General features: G+C 42.8%; 1 protein-coding gene across 1 annotated transcript in view; it reads right to left on the bottom strand.

The window, feature by feature from the left end:
* ARHGAP26 (Rho GTPase activating protein 26) overlaps positions 1 to 23,845 on the bottom strand; it is a 305,883-nt gene that overhangs the window by 111,070 nt on the left and 170,968 nt on the right. The window contains exons 15-17 of the mRNA XM_084635724.1: positions 16,932 to 17,019; positions 14,098 to 14,156; positions 7,866 to 7,971 (exon numbers count right to left, since the gene is read on the bottom strand). Of these exons, the coding sequence (XP_084491850.1) occupies positions 7,866 to 7,971; positions 14,098 to 14,156; positions 16,932 to 17,019 (253 nt within the window). The remainder of the gene's footprint in view (positions 1 to 7,865; positions 7,972 to 14,097; positions 14,157 to 16,931; positions 17,020 to 23,845) is intronic.

Here is a 23,845-nt window from a genome sequence, read left to right as displayed (position 1 = left end):
AATACTGAACATTAAAGCTTGCTCAGTGTGGGAACCCCAGTGTGTTCCAAGAAATCAGAGATCTACTGTCAATAATCAATAGGCACCTGTTTTAAAGGGCCTATACATTCAGCTGAGTCTGAAACAACACAGCAATACAGAAATTGCCAGACTGGGTCAGTCCCATGGTCCATCCAATCTAGTATCTTATCTCCAACAGTGGCAAGCACTAGATGCTTCAGAGGAAGGTGCAAAAAACCCTGCAGTAGGCAGACTTGGGATAATCTGCCCTCAAAGAGACTTTCTTCCTAAATCCTAGTAGTTAAAGATTTGCTTAAACTCTGAAGCATAAGCTTCTATATGCCTTCAAAACATTTTTAAAGTATTTACTATAAAAATGCTGACTATTGTTATCCATGTAAAACTCCAAGCCCTTTTTTAATCTTGCTAACTATTTGCCCTTCAATGTTATACTGTGGTAATGAGGTCCACAGTCCAATTATGCACTGTGAGAAAAATTATTCCTTATTTTTAAATTCTTCACCTTTCAATTTCATTGCATTATCTCTTGTTCTTATATTAGGAGACAGGGCAAAAAGAAGTTCCTGATATGCCTGCTGACTACCATTTATATCAGCCAGGATGGGCACAGAACTAAACAACACTGAAGCAGTCTAATGAGCTTTTATTAACCTATGTTTGAACTACGATTACTTCTAATGGGGCGACTCTCTTCTTATTCCACAGTAGGAGTAAGCACCGAGGAGATCATAAACTGAAATTTCTCCTAGGAGTTAATCATGAACTTGAGCAGGTCCAGATCTCAGTCCAGAGCTGTAATGGGTCTCAGTCCAAAGGATTAGTACATGAATATCTGGCAAAATTAAAATTTCCCACTGAAGTGGGAAAGAGACAACAGCAAAAGAAGGAGGAACTCTGTTTAATTTTTCCATGCAAAGTCCAGAGAGTTTGGTTTGCTATTTTCTTTTGTCCACTTTTGGGGACATTTGGGGAGAGAACGTATGAGAGAGAGAAGCAACCGAAAGGCCCCAGAGACAAGTGGAAATTTCCAGACTGTCCTAGACAAGAATAAAAGGAGTACTTGTGGCACCTTAGAGACTAATCAATTTATTTGAGCATAAGCTTTCGTGAGTTACAGCTCACTTCATCGGATGCATCCGATGAAGTGAGCTGTAGCTCACGAAAGTTTATGCTCAAATAAATTGGTTAGTCTCTAAGGTGCCACAAGTACTCCTTTTCTTTTTGCGAATACAGACTAACACGGCTGTTACTCTAAAACTAGACAAGAATGGCTTTCTGGAAGCAGTGCATAAACTCAACAAATGAACAGTTACCAATCAGCAGCACAAACAGCAGCCAGGAGGATGAAATCAGAGCCAGCCAGGTCAAGAAGAAGCCGCCTGATTGCTTGCTGCACCTTTAGGGGAAAAAGCCTCCGAAGTAAAAACCCCTGCAACAGCTCATCTTCCTGAACGGGTGCCTCAGTGAGAGGATTTATTGATCTAGTCACTTGCTGAAAGTGTAGACTTAAGTGCCATACTCAATACCAAGGGGGAACATGGCCTCTACCAGGATATTTCGGTCTGCCCAAAAGCAGGCCTGCAGCATTGTTCATTTCCCCTAAGTGCAAAAAGTATATATGCTACCCAGTCAAAGATACGACTTATGCAAAACAAACAATACAGCAATGCTATATTATATTTGAGCACATGGCCCTGACGGACTTTCTTGTCAATGACCCTTTAGTAAGAAAATGATTTAAAACCTTGATAAAAGTGTTTGGAATTAGTTTTATTCTACTTCTAGTTCATATCCCATCCTCCTATCTTCTTTCATTCTAGCACAGCCCCACACTTACAGGTTAGCGAGCCATAATGTAAAAAGATCTCTGTGTAACCTCCACTCTTGGCTGACATCAGAGAGTTGCTGCCTTGCAGAACCAACGGAAACCAAGGCTGAGAACAATCTGTACTACAGGTAGTGATCACTACCGTGTTGGAACATGAAAGCCAAAAATACACTACTGTAGCAAAAGCACAGGGAGCAAGTCTCCATTGGTCAGGTTGCAGCTGTGAATGATTAAAGAGAATTAATTCTACTAAATATACGTACATACACTTTAGACACGATACATTTAGTTGTTTTGAGCTTTCACAAGTAAAGGAAATAGATGCACAGCCCAGAGAAAATGGCAAGTATGTTGCCTCAGACTGACAGGAGATGTTTGCTGACAGAAAGACAAACAGCAATGGGTGATATGAGTCTCAAGGGGAAACACCATCAAAATCGCCTCAGAAGCCTTGGATGAAAAAGGTGCTATAGAACTACAAAGTATTTATTAATGAGCATGGTTCTCACAGCTACAACAACAAAAAATTCTCAGACATAAAAATAAATCAATGAGACTAAAAATTCTAATTCCTGAAATGTAAATGGATCAAAATCTTCCCGTTCTGTATCCCCAAAGCATCTACTCCTTATTTAAACACTGGGCGGGGGCGGAGGAGGGTGAGGGGGGGGGTAGAAGGGGGGGAAGGAGTGAAATCTGGTTCCAGAGATTGAGACGTAGTGTAATCAGTACAGTTTCTTGGACACCTGGCAACAAAGGGCTTGACTACACTCTGCTTTGCACTGGTTTAACTAAACTGGTAGAAGAAAAAACTGTTTGATTAAATCAGTGTGATCCTCTAGTGTTTATGCATTTATACTGATATCCAAGTGTTCAAACTAGGCCAAAAATCTCAGTGTAGACCAACCCTAAGGATAGGTGTTAGGGCCCAAGAGGGATTTAAGTGACAAAAAGGCTTAAAAATATACGAGAAAAAGCGAGTTGTTAGATGGCATTTGGTTTATGACCGGTTACCAGAGTGGAGGATAGCAGATTAACTGTTGCCTCTCTTCCCCCCCAGAAAGAAGAAAAATCCCAGAAGTTTTTTTCTACAAGGAGCTTTAACTCCATTTGATTTTATATGAAATGTTTTTAAACTCGTTCTGCTGTTTTGCAAAAAAAAAAAAAAAAAAGTTGTAAATTTTTTTCACAGATTTCAAAAATTTTTAATATAATTGCTTGTTTGTTTTTCTATGCATAACAGTCTTTGGCCCTTCCAAGTGGACAACTGTAACAGTATCAAAATTACAACCTTGTGTCAGATACCAAAATGGAAAAGCTACAGGGGGGAAAGATCAATTTTATTTTATCCTGACCCCACCTCAACCTCCTCAACACACACTCACGCCACTCACGAGACATTCCCGGGCTGTGTCTTGAACTAACAGGGCTCAGCCCTGGCACAATTCTAACACTGCAGTGACCTATTTTGTAACAGACATTTCCATACAACTGAAAGAAAAATGACTTTCCAGCCAAACTGCCGTGAAGAAACAAATGTCAAATGCCAGCACTAAAGTACTACACCATTTTTATTAGGAAAAATTAGTCACAATGTATCCACCAAACTCTAAACAGAGTGCAGGGATGGCGGAATCCTCCTGAAATATGCAATACTCTATTTAATTGAACGCTTTTTAAATTTCATTTTCTGCACCTGCTCTTCGACTAGCATAATTCCTCCATAAACCCTGGAACCCTCTGAGGAAAGTGTTTGAGATGTAACAGATGGATTAAACAATAGAGAATCCTATAACTCAAACAGTAACAAGGTGTTCACAAGACCGTTTTTGGTTTTTAACCTTTTACTTATTAAAACGCTTTGGACTTCAGTTAAGCTTCTTTGCTCAGCTTTCACACCACCTTTGAAACAGAAACCCCAGGCACTTTGACAGGTCATCTGTGTCACTGTAACGACTATAGATGCCTCTGCTGAAATGCTAGGTGGTAAATTCCTGCTGACATAGACCAGAACAGCTGCAAACTTTGGGACAGTTCAAGTCAGCATGGGTTATCCCTGCCTCTTACAGAGATACTCCTAAGTAAATCACAACAAACATCACTATCCTCCTATAGAAACAGTAAATCAAAGCTAGATTCATCACAAAAACAGTGAGTGTGTGTCTGTGAAGGAAAAATACAGGTTTAAACTATTAATGGACCAAAGATTAACCTGATAGTATGTTCCAAGAAAACTGGGTCTGAAAGGCGAAAGGCAAGAGGGAAGAGGAAACAGTGTTTGGTTACTGTTGAAACAGTCCTAATTTAGGCTGCACATGTGCATTTTAAATGATTAGAATATAAAACTGCCTGGAAAAACAAACAAAAATATATGCAACAACATGAATAAAGTAAAACGTACTAACCTAGCAGCTGAAATCTACCTAATTTTTTGTTTCTAGCCTTCTCATTCTCCCTTTCTCCTGTCTATGGTTTGCTCTCTTCTGTGCATTCCCCCACACCCACCCTTCCATCGCCTGCATCTTTCTTTTTCCACTTTCTTTTAAGTGGTCATATAGCCCAAAAGCAAAACCCACCTTCGCCCAGGGTTTGAAGAGTCTGTTTCTGTCCCTGTGTGTATGTACAAAGCAGGTGGGGACTGAAAACAGTATTCTACTCTCAAGTACCACTTACCACACCCAGCTTCCCGCATTTAAGAGTCCAGCTCTAGGAGAACCACTCCTCTAGCTAAGGTCAGTGTTTTAGCATTTCCTAGGTAATGAGCTTCTTCACACATACTAAGAGTTTAGAGATGCTTATGAGAAACTGATCTTTAATTTTTTAATTAATAATTGCCATGTCAAATGTATCAACTGTATTAGCAATTTTATTAATAGTAGAACCCTGCTAGTCCACATTAATTGCTAAGAGTTATTAGCTAGAAAACAAACACTATGCATCATATATAATATAGCTCAAGAGGAGCCCTGTTCATTTATTTGACCAATGCAGTTTACACATATTTAGCGACCTTTGTAATGCTCTAGCAAAAGATACTATTTAGTGTGTTTTGTGAAAGTAGCAAGTCTCAGTAACGTGAAGCCTCATTGCCACACTCTACTATTAAATCTTTGCTGAGAAATTGGGAGAGACACTGGTCCTCTGTGTGTGCAAATCACGCAGTGTATGCATCAGCAAAGTGCATTCACAATCCAGGGGATGATTTCTTCTACCCACTGGAAGGTGATTTTTTTTTTTTTTTTAAAGAATCCTGTCTGCTCTGTATCTCCTAGCCCTAAAACACTGCCATCTTTCCCTTTCCATAAATCATCCTCAACATCCACACTTCCCCTTCTCTTCCCACGGCTCCCACACACACAATATCTGCCCCAACTATCCTCTGCAGATACTAAGTGAAGGATAAAGCTTAAAATCAATTGCACACCCATTTATCCCACCGAAGGTTGCCACTGGCACTACTTATCTCCCTTGTCAACAGCCTCAGCAGTGAGGTCACAGACTGAACAGGCTGAAGGGACTGAACTATCCTCCTCTATCCCTAGAGATGGTGCCTCCAGGCCAGAGGGAAAGCGTCTTTTAGTACAGCAACATGAGCTTCACTAGACAAAGGGGCTACACATAGCAATGTGGGAGAAGAAATACTTTCATATGGGAGAAAAAAAGAAAAGGAGGACTTGTGGCACCTTAGAGACTAACACATTTATTTGAGCATAAGCTTTCGTGAGCTACAGCTCACTTCATCGGATGCATTCAGTGAGCTGTAGCTCATGAAAGCTTATGCTCAAATAAATGTGTTAGTCTCTAAGGTGCCACAAGTCCTCCTCTTCTTTTTGCGGATACAGACTAACACGGCTGCTACTCTGAAACCTTTCATATGTGAGGATGACAGAAGGACTGTAATGAGTGCTGGCTATTTGACGAGAGCCTATAACCTGATTGCAAACTAGACACGATTACATTATGCTCGAATAAAGACTGGGAGTGGATGTGTCATTACACAAAGTAAAATGATTTCCCAATGTTTATTCCCCTCCCCCTTTCCCCCAACTGTTCCTGACACGTTCTTGTCAACTGCTGGAAATGGCCCACCTTGATTATCACTACAAAAGGATTTTTTTCTCTCCTGCTGGTAATAGCTCACCTTACCTGATCATTCTCGTTACAGTGTGTATGGTAACACCCATTGTTTCATGTTCTCTGTGTATATAAAATCTCCCCACTGTATTTTCCACTGCATGCATCCAATGAAGTGAGCTGTAGCTCATGGAAGCTTATGCTCAAATAAATGGGTTAGTCTCTAAGGTGCCACAAGTACTCCTTTTCTTTTTGCAGATACAGACTAACATGGCTGCTACTCTGAAACCTATAACCTGATTGTGTCTCAGGAATTACTGACAGGGTGACCCCAACCACAATGGATACCTTCTTATTTATAAGCAAAACAATACAGCTATTTATTAATATTAGCAAGCACATGCAGGCAATGCTCTCTAGAATTCAGTGAATGTCTTTGCAGGCCCTTTTAGCTCAATATTCCAATTCCAAAAAACAAAAACAAAAAAGAAGCAAAGCAGCCTTTAGTTATAGTGACTTTCTGCCTTTCCCTGGGAGGAGCTAAGTAATGGGAAAAACTGCTAACGGCGTTTTACTGTGAAAAATAACAAAGTCTGCCCCACACATATTATTTGTTTGTTTGTTTTTAAATCTCTTCTCCCTCTTAACAAAGCTCTCCTAAAACAGCACAAAGCCCACTATGCTCTCCTGGCTCCTTCCCTCCCCCCTCTGAATACCACAGTGACTAAATACGAGTTCTCCTTTAAATAAAACAACAACCACTAAAAAAATAATGCAAAGCACTGAAGCAGTCATGAGACTCCTTGTGCATATTTGGCTGGTGGAAGTAGCTGGAACTCCCTGTCCGTTGGCTTGGGCCTGAAAGCATCTGAGGTTTTGAAACTACGATCTAAACCAGCTTTTCTGTTTTTTAAACAGCCTTGCTCTGGTTCCACAGAACCGGCACAAAGGTCGTAAGAAAGCATCTGGTGTCTTTTTTTTTTTTTTTGGTAAGCACATTTCAAGTGTTTTTTATTTAAATAGATAGCTTTATGCTTTCCCAAATTTTTATTTACAGCCTGCTTAACTAGGGTGACCAGATGTCCCGTTTTTATAGGGACAGTCCTGTTTTGGGAGACTTTTTCTTATACAGACACCTATTACCCCGCACCCCCTGTCCCGTTTTTTCCACAGTTGCTATCTGGTCACCCTACGCTTAACTCATTCCAATGTTTCCTCAAGTTCTTGCTAACCTTTCCTGTATACATGGTGAAGGAATGGCCAGGTATGATCTCCTATCCCTGAAGCTGGCATGTGACCTGCTCAGTCACTCCGGGTGGTGTTTTCACTTCTTTAAACAATAACCAATGAGCTCTATGGCAATTATGAGGGAAGATTACCGGCCACCCCATCACTGAAATCAAAACTTTACCAAACCTTCTGCCCCAAAACGTTTCACGGTGACCGAAGCACTGGCAGTATGATGAATCAGGCTGCATAGGGACAATATATATGATGTGGAGAGGTAGTCCTCCATACCACTGTGATGACTCTGATCTCTTTATAATTTTGATTTGCTTTCAACCCGCATCACACTGGCCTCTCCATCGCAACCCCTCTACAACCGTCACCTATTAACATGCCATTGGAAGCAATGGCACATTTCCATCAGCACAGCACGTGCATTCTATCTAAAACAACAACACAGCAATGAAGTGGTTAATGTAGGACTGAAGCACCACAAATGCTGAGTGGTCATATACAGCCATCAGAAAGCTAGGATTTCTTGCCTACTGCATCTCCTCCATGTCCTTCTTTGTATTAATGCTTCTTTCACACACAGGTTTTCAGTTACCGTGATGCAGTCAGATCTGACTCAAGACCCCACACAGACGCAAGAAATTTTTCCTAGGACTATTAACTTGTAGAGAATAAAGGAAGTATCTCAAAGCCATACACTTACTTTGCCAAGTGGTTCGTGAGCATCTGCAGCATCTGTCTGTTTTTTTCTGGGAGCCGATGAACAAGGCTGTGGATCTCGGAGATTCTGGACTCCTGATTCTCCAGCTCTACATTGGGTAACAAGGAGATTATTCCATCGGCTACCTGCTTTTTTTTTTTTTTTTTAAACAGAATAAACCACCCAGATCAGGACAGAGATTCAATCAGAGATGTAGGTGTCTTGAATACATCTGGGCGGGAAATGGTTCACCCATCCCGTGAAGATTTTCAAGATTTCAGAGATCGGAATGGACAATAGTCGAGCTACCAAGTCAGTCTCTGTCTCTCAATCCCTCCTGTTGGACCTTTTCCATTTTAGATAAATAATTAAATATTTGTTGCACCAGACAGACTTGGCACTCAACTGAGATGCAGGCGACTCAGGTTTAAGTCTATCTTGCGGGGAATATTTAATTATTTATATTAAGCGGAACAGCTCCCATAGGAGAGACTGAAATTGGCAAAGGAAAGACTTGAACCTGGATCTTCCACATTGTAATCACCAGGCTACTGGCTACTCAGGGGGGTGGGGGGAGGGAGAAGAAGGGGTGTCTGTCTTTGAAGTTTTGGTTATGACAATTGACATTTTCCCAAAAAAACAGTTGTTGAAAAATTCCTGACCAACTCTAGCATGAACCCCTAGTTTTGCATCATCTCTCTATTCAGCTGCACTGTGGGTCCTCAAAATTCTAAGGTTTCTTTTTACCCATGTAGTCCCCCATGATGAAAAAAAGTTTCTAAAAAAAAGGGACACACAAACCAAAAGGGTGAACTAATGGACCGAGGATGGAGGTTGACAAAATGCCAAGCAAAGGCACTTACAACCAGAGACCAGGCTGATTGTAATTCAAGTGGCTACCATTTGATTTGTTTCAACAGAGAAAGCAGCTGAATGTGCTTGTATAATACATGTTCAATCTCCATAAGGTTATCTTTAGCCCGATAGCTAGAAAGGTTTTGACAACTGGTCATCCTTATTTCATTCACAAAAGTGGAAATATCTCAATATTTGCATTTCATTTATAGCATGAGGCCTTTGGTGAGAAAGTCATTGGAAGTCATCTTGTAAAAAGCCCTTCTTTGGATATTTCACCCTCCCTTTCCCTTCCAGGAAGGGCAGGTTCAAATGGAATCATTTCAGCACATTAATATACCACATGAAAGACTAGCAACATCAGCAGCTATGTACCTGTTACTTGTTTTGAGATTCAAGGATGCTAAACTCTTTACAAACAATTAACTGACCCTCACAATGGCCCTGTGAGTTTAGAAGGCAACAGAAATAAATCTGAAACATAGAGAATTTGAGTGATTTGCCCAAGGTCAGTGACAGAGTTGAAATAAGGGAACCGGAGTCCTGATTCCTGGTCCCAAACGCTAACCATTCAATATCTAAGAACAGCACTGAACACCTTCATATCTAATAAGGTCTGCAATTACCATAATTACCCACCCAACAGAGCCCCTGCCTCATACAGTGCACAAAATGGACAGTGCTCACTTAATGAGCAGCTATTCAATATTTTGATTTCTCCTCACTGTTCAATGTGTGGCCCTAGGCCTTGTTTACTGAGCACTATTCCCGCTCTGTACTGAAGACAGAATTGCTTATTTCTTCATAAAAAGAAAAGAAGTACTTGTGGCACCTTAGAGACTAACAAATTTATTTGAGCATAAGCTTTCGTGAGCTACAGCTCACTTCATCGGATGCATTCAGTGGAAAATACAATGGGGAGATTTATATACACAGAGGACATGAAACAATGGGTGTTATCAATCAGACTGTAAGGAGAGTGATCACAGAAGATGAGCTAATACCAGCAGGAGAGCCGGGGGGGGGGGGGGAACCTTTTGTAGTGATAATCAAGGTGGGCCATTTCCAGCAGTTGACAAGAACGTCTGAGGAACTGGGGGGGGATAAAGATGGGGAAATAGTTTTACTTTGTGTAGGACACCATCATAGGGCCAAATCACATCAGCCACACTATCAGAGGCTCGTTCACTTGCACATCTACCAATGTGATATATGCCATCATGTGCCAGCAATGCCCCTCAGCCATGTACATTGGTCAAACTGGACAGTCTCTACGTAAAAGAATAAATGGACACAAATCAGATGTCAAGAATTATAACATTCATAAGCCAGTCGGAGAACACTTCAATCTCTCTGGTCACTCGATTACAGACCTAAAAGTCGCAATATTACAACAAAAAAACTTCAAAAACAGACTCCAACGAGAGACTGCTGAATTGGAATTAATTTGCAAACTGGATACAATTAACTTAGGCTTGAATAGAGACTGGGAGTGGATGGGTCTTTACACAAAGTAAAACTATTTCCCCATGTTTATTGCCCCCCCCCCCCCGTTCCTCAGACATTCTTGTCAACTGCTGGAAATGGCCCACCTTGATTATCACTGCAAAAGGTTTTCTTCCCCCCCGGCTCTCCTGCTGGTATTAGCTCATCTTAAGTGATCACTCTCCTTATAGTGTGTATGATAACACGCATTGTTTCATGTCCTCTGTATATATAAATCTCCCCACTGTATTTTCCACTGAATGTATCCGATGAAGTGAGCTGTAGCTCACGAAAGCTCATGCTCAAATAAATTGGTTAGTCTCTAAGGTGCCACAAGTACTCCTTTTCTTTTTGCGAATACAGATTAACATGGCTGCTACTCTGAAACCTGTTATTTCTTCCTAGACTTTTCTCTTCCTAGACTCATCACTTCATTTCTGAGTGCTTTGCAAATATTAGTGAATTTATTTTCACAACACTCCTGTGAGGAGGTGAGGGGGTGGAGCATGTATAGAACAGATGAATCTTTGGGGAGTTTAGAGGCTAAAATCTAAGAAGTCTCCACCAAGCATGTACGTGCTACAATTTTTGAAAGGCTTACAACTTGGCCAAATTTGGGCAGATTTTCATGGGGACGGCAAAAGCTACCCACTGACACCCCTTACCAAATTTCAAGTCCTCCTAAAAAGTATGGTGGCACTAGAGCTTTGGAAAGAAAAGGTAACAAGAACTTTTTAAAATGGGCAAAAAAACCCCCTTATTCTTCCCTTGCCTCATTCTCAGAAACGAGGCACCCAATTTAGCTGAAATTTTCCCAAAAAAATCAGCCCGAGGTACACACTTCATGGAAAATTTATGCTCAAACAGTTAAGTGTGACAAAATTATAGGCAACTGAAAACAGAGTCTAAAAATGGGAAGTGACAGGCAATCTCAGTAGGTGGTTGTACCAACCCTTCCTATAACTGTAGTAGGAATTTGGAACGCATCTGTGTTCTATAACGAGACTTCAATGGCTAACATCCACTTGTCACTATCGCTGCTGAAATGAGTGGGGGATTCATTTCATGGGGCTGTATCTTCACTGCAGTTAGAACCAAACTGCTACATAACAGCTGATCAGAACTATGAACCTCAATGGTAAAACAGAAGGACAGTTGAAAAGCAGTGCAAGAAAGGATGATAAAGACGGACTTCTGAAGACAGCACAGATTGAATTAGACTAATGGAGAAGCACTGCCTAATAAGTACTACTGTCACCTGTAAGTCTGAACTGCACGCACATTTGGTACTGATAGCTACTTTGATTAGGGTGCGTGATGTTTTTAACTGAAGTAGTTATTGTGCTACAACCCCTAGGGGGAGCACAGTTGTACTGATACAAAGGTGCTGTGTGGGAATAAGCTGTACTAGCATAAGCATTTTTATACTGGTATAGCTGCATCCGCAGTAGGAGAATTGTACCGCTTTAATTACACCAATGATACCAATATAATTAAAGTGGTACAACTTACGTTCATAAGGTCCTAGACATCAGTGTTATAAATAAGGTTAAGATTTTGTCATGGGGGTATTTTAGTAAAAGTCATGGACAGATCGCGGGCAGTAAACAAAAATTCACAGAATCCCACAACCTGTCCCATGACTTTTACTAAAAATACCCCGGGGGGCAGAAAGGGGAGGAAAGACTAACAGTCGGAACCCTCTGGAGGCTGACCACTGGCCTCTGCTCCAGCTTTGCCACTCCTCCTGTGATGTTGACCCAGCTTGGCTGCTGCTCCTGTGGCAGGAGATGACCGCTGGTCCCAGGGGCTACTCTGGCCCTGACCGCTGCTCCTGCTCCAGCCCCGGGGGCTGACCCGGTCCCAGGCTTTTGCTCCGGCGGCTGACCTCCAGCTCCAGCCGCTGCTCCTACAATGGCAGATGCTGACTGCTGCTTCAGTCCTGACTGCTGCCCCTGCTCCAGTGGCCCCTGCTCTGGCCCTGGGGGCTGATCTGGTGGCCCGGGGCCACTTCTCTGGCCTCACCACTGCTCCTGGGCTCAGGCTGACAGCTGCTCCAGCCCTGCCATTGATTAGGTTTGTTTTCGCTGAAGCTGAAGAAGTCACAGAGGTCTGTTTAAGTCATGGAGTCCGTGACCTCCATGATAGAGTTAGATCTTTAGTTGTGGTCAGGAATGGTGTCCCTAGCCTCTGTTTGCCAAAAGCTGGGAATGAGCAACAGGGAATGGATCACTTGATAATTATCTATTCTGTTCATTCCCTCTGGAACACCTGGCAGTGGCCACTGTCGGAAGACAGGATACTGGGCTAGATGAACCCTTGGTCTGACCCAGTAGGGCCATTCTTATGTTTAAGTAATAGCCAACATAGATTTGTCAAGAACAAATAATGCAAAATAAACCTAATTTTCTTCTTTGACAGAGTAACTGGCATACTGGATAGGGGGGAGGTTGTTGACATGATAGATCTTGATTTTAGTAAGGCTTTTGACACATGACATTCTCATAAGCAAACTTGGGAAATGAAGTCTAGATTAAATTACTATACGATGGGTGCAAAACTTGTTGAAAGACCATACTTAAAGAGTATCAATGGTTTGCTGTCAAAGGGTGGGAGTTGGCAGGGTATATGTAAGGGGACCTGCCAGGCTTTATCCTGGGTCTGGTACTATTCAATATTTCCATTGATGACTTGGATAGTTTGGAGCGGAGAGCATGTTTATAAAATTTGCAGATGACACCAAGCTGGGAGAAGTTTCTAGCGCTTTGGAGGACAGGCTTAGAATTCAAAATGACCTTCACAAATTGGAGAATTTGTTGGAAATCAACAAAAAGAATTTCAATAAATACAGTGCAAAGTACTGCACTTAAGGAGAAGAAAAGCCAATGCACAAGAACAAAAGCCAATGCACAAGAACCAATGATATAGCTGGCTAGGTCTGCTGAAAAGGATCTGGGGGTTATAGCGGGTCACAGATTGAATATGAATCAACAACGTGATGCTGTTGCTAAAAAAGAAGATATAATTCTGGGGTGCATTAACAGGAATGTCTCATATTTAAGACGTGGGAGGTAACTGTCCTGCTCTACTCGGCACTGGTGAGGCCTCAGCTGGAGAACTGTGTCCAGTTCTGGGTGCCACACTAGGAAAGATGCAGACAACTTGGAAAGAGCACAGCGGCTAGCCAAAAAAAACCTGATAGAAGGTTTTGAAAACCAGACTTGTGAGGAAAGGTTAAAACTGAGAGGGAGCCTGATAACCATTTTTAAATATGTTACGGTCTGTTATAAAGAGGTTGGTGATCAACTGTTCTCTGTGTCTACTGAAGGTAGGACACGAAGTAATTGGCGTAATCTGCAGGAAAGCAGATTTAGGTTAGATATTGGGAACATCTTTCCCAACTATCAGAATAGTTGAGCATTGGAACAGGCTTCCAAGGGAGGTTGTGGAGTTTTTAAAAACAGGTTAGACAAACACCTGTCAGGGCTGGTCTAGTTTTATTTGGCTCTGCCTCAGCCTAGGGAGCTGGACTAGATGATCTTGAGGTCCCTTCCACCCATACATAGCTATGCTTTCACGACATTAGGACTGAAAAATACAACTAATTAGAACTCCAATAACCCACCTGTGGTACCAATATGTTTTTCTCCCACTTCCCACCCAATAGCATCTAGACTCTGTTTTTGTGTGTGTGATTTTTTTGGTTTTTAAACAGTACACCCAACAACATGCCCCTTGCATCTCAATTCTGATTTTGTTTTACAGCATTAACCAAAGTCTATCTGGCATCAGGAGTTCAGTGGAAGAGTACCGGCATTGGGGTTAAATTCCTTTGCAAGCAACTGAATGTTTCCCTTTAGAAGGCTGTGACAAGCACACATGCACAAAAACTTACTTGCTGCTTTGATGAAGCTTCTTTGAAACTGGTACATCATGAGTGGTCCAGGGAGCATTCTGGAATAGGAATAGCAATACATACACATTTGAGCAATAAAATAATCACTGAAATGCAGCTTGGAGTCTGCTGTTCCCATAAACCCATTCTTAAATCATAAAGGGCACCACTAAGCAATACCAACTTTCCTAACTAGTTTCCTCTCATCGGAAAAAACATAAAATACAGAGGGGGCTTTGGTTTAGTCTTCCTTTCCGCTCTTTAACTGAATCAACTACCACTGCAGAATTACCAAGATATATAAAAGAAATAACACAGGCCAAACCTCCCTATATTCTCGAAACCTTGTATTATATATATATAACAAAATACTACAGCAACTTGATGTTAAAATATGTCACAGAAAACAGCACTACAATTCTAATGATCATCATCTCCAATCCAACCATTTCTGTGCATGGAAAACTTAACATGTATTTTGAAGGAAAGCTTGTGTGAACTTTGGTGTTGATGAAAGCGAGAGACCAAGAGCAGTGGCAAAGGCTATGCCTGGCACATTGTAGTACTGTGCTAATTCTCTCTGTACAGATTTTAAAATGGATCGCAATCCTGTCCTGCAGCTTCCCTGATATTTTAGTCATAGGACTCCTCTCAGATTTGCCTATACACTTCAGTCCTGACCTGTGAAATGACCTACTATTCCAGTCCTGCGTCTCATATTCTCACCTTATTCCTGTGCTAACAGTTTAGAAACTCTCGGGAGCAAAGATTGCCATTCATGAAAAGTTACGTGCGGGCTTTGTGATCTTCCAGGCTGAGATCAACCAACCTAACTACATTTGTCACCCACGTTGGACTTGGTTTCAATCTCTTATGCTTTAAAAATACAGACACGGCAGGTAGAAGCATGTTCTGCATAACAGAATACGTACTGCTACTTGCAAACTAATGGATATCCCTCTTTTTGGATTAGGAACCACCACTGCAGTCTGTGGCAGCTCATCCCATCTCTAAGGGTATATCTACACTACCCATGTTACAGCACGGCCACACCATGACAGGGGCAGTGTCGACACACTATCACTGGGGGAGAGCTCTCCTGGAGATTAAAAAAAAAAAACAAACACACCCCGAACAAGCGGTGGGAGTGCGGCTCCCGGCGATAAAGCGCTGTCTAATAATGATAATAGCTTTTCAACGCTAAAACTTTTGTCGCTCGGGGGGTGTTTTTTCACAACCCTGAATGACAAAAGTTTTAGCGCTCAAAGTGGCAGTGAAGACACAGCCTAATATTACCTGTCAATGCATAATGCAATGCAATAAAAATGAAGGTTAGGATGAGAAGGGGGCCATAATTAGAAGTTTGTAGTTTATTAATTACTGACAAATTCTTGCATATCTTTATTACTAAATAAATACCAGGAAGAAATTAATCTCAAGGAGGCACCAAAGGAAATAGTGTGATGTTGGCTCTAACATTCTCTGCACAGTATCAGTTTTCTCTGGACTAGTGCTTCAGTAAATGATGTTACATGTCATACTTATACAATAATAGAAGATAACCCAGCTGTAACAAGGGCATCAGTTTTCATATGGTTGGACTGTACCCACATGTACAGTTCTATGCCTAGATATCAAAGAAAGCCTTATGAATTTTCATGGTCCTTTTGGAAATACAAACTAACTCTGAACTTTCTGCCACTAAACCATCAGGACAATAGATTTGCTAGACAGCAGCATACTGGAATGCATTGGGTCTTCGCTTACAGGGAAAAGCCTGAATCAAGAGACAAACTTAACAGTGAGGTACATAAGAAGAAGTGTTTATAAGTTATGGCTGTACCACATGAGTAGGGCTCTACCAAATTCATGGCCACGAAAAACTCATCACGGACTGTGAAATCTGGTCTCCCCCTGTGAAATCTGGTCTTTTGTGTGCTTTTACCCTATACTATACAGATTTCACAGGGGAGACCAGTGTTTCTCAAATTGGGTGGGGGGAGGTCACAAGGTTATTTTAGGGCAGGTCATGGTATTACCACCCTTACTTCTGCACTGCCTATAGAGCTGGGCGGCCGGAGAGCGGTGGCTGTTGGCCGGGCGCCCAGCTCTGAAGGCAGCACCCTGCCAGCAGCAGGGCAGAAGTAAGGGTGGCAATACCATTCCATGCCACCTTTACGTCTCTGCTGCTGCCTTCAGAGCTGGGCGGCCAGAGAGAGTAGTTGCTGCTGACTGAGGGCCCGCCTCTGCAGGCGGCAGCGCAGAAACAAAAGGTGTCGATACCGTACCATGCCATCCTTACTTCTGCACTGCTGCTGGCACTGGTTCTGCCTTCAGAGCTGGGCTCCCGGCCAGCAGCTGCTGCTCTCCAGCTGCCCAGCTCTGAAGGCAACGCCACCGCCGCCAGCAGCTGCAGCGCGGAAGTAAGGGTAGCAGTACTGCAAACCCACCTACAATAACCTTGTGACACCCCCCCCACACACACACAACTCCTTTTTGGGTCAGGACCCCTACAGTTACAACACCGTGAAATTACAGATTTAAATAGCTGATATCATGAAATTTATGATTTTTTAAATCCTATGACCGTGAAATTGACCAAAATAGACTCTCCACATTCGCATCTGTACAGTATTCAGTAAATTCCAGAAGTCCTGCCCAAGCATGCATGGGGTTCAGTGGAAAAGCCAAGGTGGATTCTTTAAGAACAGTCTCTTCCTTAGTTATTTTAAACTTGTTCTCTTGACTAGAAGCTCGGGTAGTGGAGGAGATCCCCAGGACATTACAGAACACACTTGTGGAGACATAGAACACAGGAGGCGTTTCTCCCCTACCTCAAGTAAGTTTTCAGTGCACTGGTGATAGTCTTTATCTCCCACTCAGCACAGATGTCCGTTTCTGTTTCAGAAGCTGTTTTGGGATCTAGGGAAGAAAGGCAACAAAAGAATGAGTGGCTCAAAGAGAACACATTAAACAACACAGTCACCTCCAAAGCTGCTACTGTGGGGTTACTCTGAAAGAAGATCCCACTGCTCAGTTTCTCAATAGTCTCTCCAAATAACCAACACCAGCAAATACTTTGAGCCTTGAGAGCTGTTCCTGCTTACATGGATATGGATGAAGATGGTGACCACAGGCTGGACACTAGGACTCACTTGCATGTGTTCAAAAGCAAAAAGAAGAGGAGCTCATCACTCATGGCTGATGGGACCAATAGTTTTGTTTCAAGCGTGACAATAAAAAAGGGTTTCAAGACTCTGCTGTGCTTAGGTACTGCAGCGACGGAAGCGGAACAGTATCAGACAGAGGCAGACAGACTAGACACACGCCGTTTAATTTAGACTTTGGGGCACAACTGCAGTATAAATAAATACATCAAAATAATAGAAGGACAATGGCAGCAAGGCATGCCTAAATGACTGGCAAGTGACTTGGGCACACAGCAGTACAAATAAGTGGTGGGGAACAGACAGTGACTGCTAGTAACCAGGGCCAGCTGTATCATACAATTAAAGCAGGCAAGTGCCCAGAGCAACAAAATAACAGGGGCAATAGGACAGTCAGTAAGTGTGTGCATGAGACACTGCTGGCTGGAAAAGGCAGACATTTGCTTGCTTGCCCAGGGCAGAACCACCACTAGACCTAGCCCTGCTGGCAACTGAGGAAATTACACATGCACTTTACCCGCTTTGTTCTGCAGCTGGAGTAAAAGGAGGAAACAAAGTTGGCGCACACAGCCCTATATAGCAGGACACTGGCACAACAGCGTGTCAGCAAATTATCCACTGCGTCACTTGACCTGGTAGACCCTAGGTTGCCACTCCAGAAACCTGCTGCCAGATGAGTGCTTTTGCCAGCCTGACATTTGCTGCTAGAAGGTGGAGGGAGAACTCAGGCCATAAAGTTCCCATTGGCTTGCAAAAGCAGGAGCATCTGCAGGGACCCTGCTGGCAGATTTCTACAGCAAGGAAGCTTATACACGGTCAGCTTTCTCTAAGGCATACGGGTGATGGGGAAAGCAGCGTATTCTTGTTTAATCTATTTGTATCACAGTGAGGGGAGAAATACCAAACCCTATTTTTAAATGTTGTAGAGCAATGAGTCTGGGAAGGCGGCACAGGCTGGGCGGGTTATTGGCTTAGAAAAATCATATTTTGGTTTGTTTTTTCACCTCTAGCCTCTTGATGTCATTCTATTAGTTTTCTACATCCTCTTCTCAGCAGACTGTTCCTTGGCATCCTTAAAGATTTTTTTAAATGTCTGATTCATCCCTCCCCATCCCCAGAGTCACATGCAGAGATTTACAGAAACTTCTGAACTTCCACAACATGAGCAAGCCCTGGAGAGATGTCAAATATTACTGCAAATCTCTTCATTCTAGGGGCAATCCGGCTCAAACAGCAAGACAACAAAAGACAGAGCCTGGCTGTAAGTGAGCAGAAATTGGCAAGTTTTACATGTGCAAGCCATTGCATGAACCACATCTAGTAAACCAGCTATTTAGCCTTCGCCAGGCCTCCAACCATACAAACGTTATGTAACATTACAGAGGAAAAAAAGACTCAAACAACAGTCAGGCTAGAAGGCTTTTTATAGCAATATTAGGCAAGTTTCTCAGAGCTTAAGCACTTCCATTTTAATGTACTTCATTTCCAGGCCAGCCCTGTCCAGAGACTCCCAAGCAATCTTTGTTTTCAAAAAGGGCTGCCAATTTCTGCACCTCCCTGTAGATCTCTCTGGTATGCTGGGAGTTTGACTCTTCTGATCCTCAGAACCTACCTGGGAACAAATTAAACTCTTCTGGCAGTCTCTGAGTGCTGTGTGTTCATATTCATATCAGCAGTTTCCTTTCCCACACTGACCCTTGCCCTCCACATGTGCATGCATGCCTCTGCACTGTGCAGCTTTATCTCTGTCGTTCACCTTCTAATTCTAGAGGTTGCAGCCACCATCTTTGCCCAAGAAGGGTTGGTTTGGACTCAGGAGCTCGTCCAGGCAGTCACTGGGCTCAACACTTAGCAGCCCAGAAAGTGAGACGCCTAAGCTAGGAGTGGCAGCCAATGTCTCCTGCTTGACAGTGCAAAGCACTAACCACCAGCCCTGCCCCAGGGCTGTTTTTAACTTTATGAGTCCCAAATCCACACATTCCTTCACATGCCACCATGAAAGCACAGGAAGAGAGATGGTCCATTGCACCAGTTGGAGAGGGGAAGAAAACCGCTGCGCAAACTGTGGCCAGATCAGAGTGAACCAGCAGCTCACCTTTTATGTCAAAGTGCTCATTTTCCCAAGGCTTCTCCAGCTACGCCGTGGTGAGTGGCTACTCTCCAGCCCTTTCCTCTGGCCAAAGAGACATACAAAAACATCTTCCTCCGGCTGGCATGGATACACACAGAGGGAACCCATTGAGGCTGTGGATGGCTGCCTTCCTCCAGCCCACAAAGACCAACTGTCCACTATTACCACCCTGCCAAAGGAATGCTCCTTCCCCACTGGCTCCTCCTAGGGCCGGTTGCAAAAAGCACTAACAGAGCCTGCTTCGTGGTTCTGCTACAGTCCAGCCAGGCCTCCAGTTAAGCATTCCCCCAATAAAAGGGAGCAAAACTTTAATTAGCAGTGAAATTGATGGTGTAGAGCCCAGTCATGCAAGATCCTGCTGAGTGCGCTCAACTCCTTATTCCATGGCTAGAGACGCTCAAGACCTCACCAGATCAGGCCCTGAACATGAAGGGAACATTTGGCAATGCTGTTATCCTTCTGGGTCCTCAGCATTCTGACTGCCTCTGTTTCCACTGGCCCAACAACCTGCTCAGCCCACTTGTGGAGACTGCCAGGTTTGGCTCCCCCACCCCAGCAGGGCCCAGGAGGACTGTGGAAGCAGCTTGGCGCACACAGAGAGAGGACAGGTAAATGAACAGCTGTAAATGGCTCTTCCGCACCCTCTGCTGGATGATTTCAGGAAAGGCTCTCCCAGGCTCTGTGAGGTGGCCCAGTCATCCCCAACCCAAGACAGGCTGTTACACTTGGCATCGTGAGGCTCATATAAAAGGCCATCAGCGGAGATCCTCTTGGATCCTCAGCAGTGTAAAAACACAGGGAGAAATTCTGTGCTGCACCTTGTAGGGGCACAATATAAACTTTGCAATTGGGTGGAAGGAGCTGGGGGGCTGAGGAGGTAAGTGGCTTAAAGTCATTTTGCACCCTCCTAATCCTGGGCTGTTTCAGGAGCTGAAATGGCCCCCAAAGGAACTTAGGCACTCAACCCAATCTACTGAGAACCTCTGTAGTACACAGCGCCTTCCCTACCCCCATCATCTGCAGACCCTGGCATACCCCCTACACTGGCATGTATGGGACATTCATTGTGCTGCCTTCACAATGTCTCTGCCAGGGGAATTCTCTGGCTGGCTCTAGGGCTTTTATGGCCTGAGAGCAAAACAGCATATGGGGGCCAAAATGGGTTTTAAGCTCAATATGGTGCACCTATCTGGAGTGAAGGAGCCTGTTCATTTATTCTGTTTTTATTTTTAAACACCGCTTACTCCTCTCCTTCCCCTCATCTCTTCGGTGGGCCTCCCCTCCCTTTGTGTATTTCTTTTTTAAATTCCCTTTAAGAAAGAAAGAAAGAAACGAACAAACAAACAAACAAACAAACAAACCACATGCAGCTGTTCTGCACGGAGTGAATATGAGGCTTTGGCCAGCAAGATGTTTTCTTCCAAAACCCAAGATCTGAAACAACTGCAAAGGAAGTTGTGCTTTTAGAAACCTGGAGTCATGCTGCCTGTTCTCTGATCGCTGTAAGCCTCCAACTAGATCAGGGAGCGAGGGCTTTTTTTGAAGTCATTGTTTGTAGTTAGACAATATTTAAGGCAGTATTTAATCAGTTTCTGTGGAAGCTCTGGTGAAACATCCTAATGCCATTACAGTAAAATAATGATTTGAAAAGGCAGGAACCAGTTTTTTCTTCCTGCAGACTTCTAGCATTTTGTACCCCAGTGCTACAGGGCTAAAGGATTGCTGAAACCAGTTACCATCAGGTGGCTGTTCAGTGACCTATGTGAAGTGAGTGGGCATTTTCAGTCCAGTTCCTAGCAGACAACTGTCCATGTTCCAAAGATCGTCATGACAACTGTCACTGACCATTAAAACCAAATTACACTAAAAACTACCATCACATTTGCATTAATTGGCACCACTGGTGGTAACCCAGGTAAACGCTCAGGTATGGAATCTGCATAACAAGTGAAGATCCTGGCTCCTCCACGTAAGGATCGAAAAGCATTGTCTGGTCACCGTTTGAGAGAGAGAAAGCCATGAATAAGTTCCTCTTGCAGGCACAATTACATGCTTCCCATTGCTTTTGTGCTTGTTTGCTTTCCATTTCTGAGTTCGTTTACTGTCTAATTTAATTCTCAATCTCTTTAACTATTGGTAGGTGAATTTGACTATATTAATTTCCTATATTAAATGAAGAGTGATAAATAAAACCCTAGGCCTTGATTACAAGCTCGGGACACTGACTGAAAATAACCCAGATATGAATGAGAATAGAAAGTGAGCCTGATCAGACAATGGGAGTCTTTCCATTGATCTCATTGAAAACTGGAGCGGGTCCTTCTGATGCAATTGAAAAAGTGCTTGACTGCCGGCCTGCAGGAAACATAGAATTCCGAAGCATATGAGGATGACTAAAGCCAAATAGAACGCTGCTGGGTGCAGCTGATTACCCTCGATCATTCCCTGGATTCAACTTACTTTTTCTGCACTCATTTATAATATGTTCCTGAATTTTAAAACAATAGGTAAAAACTGTGCAATTTTGAAAACAATTAAAAGTTTGTACTGAATAAGAGTTCGGATTTCCTGAAAGGCAATGGATTTATTTTAAAGAAAAACGCATCAAAAGGGGTAGTGAAAAAGATCAACATTCAAAAAAAATTCTGTATTAATGACAAAAATCGTGTGTGTCACACAGACACCACACAAACTAACACAATCCTTCCTAATCAGTTTCAGTGCAACTTGCTATCTGACTTGCATTTTAAAAGGAGACCATTTTTATTGGTTAAAAATAACTTGATATGGTCAAAATGAGCAGAAGTTAAAGGCTTTTTTAATAACAGTGCCAACACAGCAACTCAGAGAAGACTCAGCAAGATGTATGTTTAGACAAACACAGCAAAGATGAATGTGAACAATAATGGGAGGTAGAAGCATGAACATTTCTTCTTCTATGATGGAAGATGGAGATGGAAGAAGTCAACTTGTCCGCTCCCACCACCATACCACCAGTGCAAGATCCTTTCCCATGCATAGTTACTAGGGTTTTGTCCTGCCTCATCATAAACGTCCCACAACATGGAGCTTCCACTGCGTCTGAGCTGTTATGAATAAGCTTAACCAACAGACAGAGATTGATATTTTGATTTAAAAGGATCATGTGGTGATCGTCTGAAGAAAAACAAGGCAGCCCCAAACACAACAGATTCCAAGATCAGCAGAAGTCAGGGTGGGAGGTTTTGGGGTTTTTTTTTTTGGTTTTTGTGTGGGTTTTTTTTGTAGACAATAGCTCTGGTGACTGAGAGGAACTGTGGGCATCATCTCCAATCATGAGCCTGTCCACCCAGGCATACTACCAACTATACAGCTCCCATGGCACAGTGAATCAAATTAGCTGGGGTCACAAACTTTCAGCTTGATGTTAAGTTAAATGACTAAGAATGATTAAACACTGGAAAAAACAAGCACTCTGATGGAAATACAGCGAGATGCTTACATACAATGGCACAGCGGCTCCCCAGGGTCTGATTCTTCCAGATGGTGTCTGAAATGCCGATTAGCCTATCCAATGACATCTTTCCCAGAAGTACTGTAGCCAGTGTTGCAGAATGTCTTTAGTAAATTTCTGGGAGACGTTAAGGGAGAGGGGAACAGTACTAGCCACCGCTGCTGTTATTTCAATTCCTCACCACTTTCGCTGTGATAAATAGAGCTGCCTGGGATACAATCATGTTACCAGGTATTAATTCTAATAGCCACTTGGGTGACATTAAGATGGTTTCAAAAACAGCCATAAACACATTTCATCATAAAGGCCAATGGCTATAGGAAATCTCACTCACCGCTGACTACACTGGCAAGGATCAGTAGGATCACTCAATATGTTATACTCCACCATGTATCTTAATAAGGAGCCTTTAAAGAACAGATTTGCATGCTAGTTCTATTCTATACTGTGTTTGTGCTCATGTCTTAACAGTACAACACTTCAAAAACAGCTGTGCTTGATAAATAAGTAATACTTTGGAGATTTTTAATGGCAGGGGCTGAAGAAAGATAAACACTTTACAAATGTTGATGAATTAAGCCTCAAAAGAACCCTGATAGAGAGGTATTCACCATTTCACCAGTAGGGAAACTGAGGAGCAAGTCATTTGCCTTTGATACACAAGTCCCACAGCAAGAGCATGGCAGGTACTGTATTTGAGTCTAAAGCAGCTACTGCCAATGCAAAGTGCTATCTGCAAATACCTCCAAGCTGAGGACAGAGCACCATAGCACCTTCTGTAGAAAAGTCACACCGAAGGCCTCCACAGCGTGTGCCATTTACACCAATCACAGCTCTCTGAAACCTGATCCACTTGCCATTTAATCTGTATGTGAATCACTAATGCTGACCACATTCATTTCTAAATATAAGGGAAACCTGAAGTTGTAAGCAAAATCTGGCTCCTTAGGTCATGAG

Source organism: Lepidochelys olivacea (genome assembly GCF_965140295.1).
Source record: "Lepidochelys olivacea isolate rLepOli2 genome assembly, chromosome: 8".
In the NCBI taxonomy this organism is placed as follows: Eukaryota; Metazoa; Chordata; order Testudines; family Cheloniidae; genus Lepidochelys; species Lepidochelys olivacea.
The sequence above is the reverse complement of the archived record's forward strand: the minus strand, read 5'-3'. Positions and strand labels throughout refer to the sequence as shown.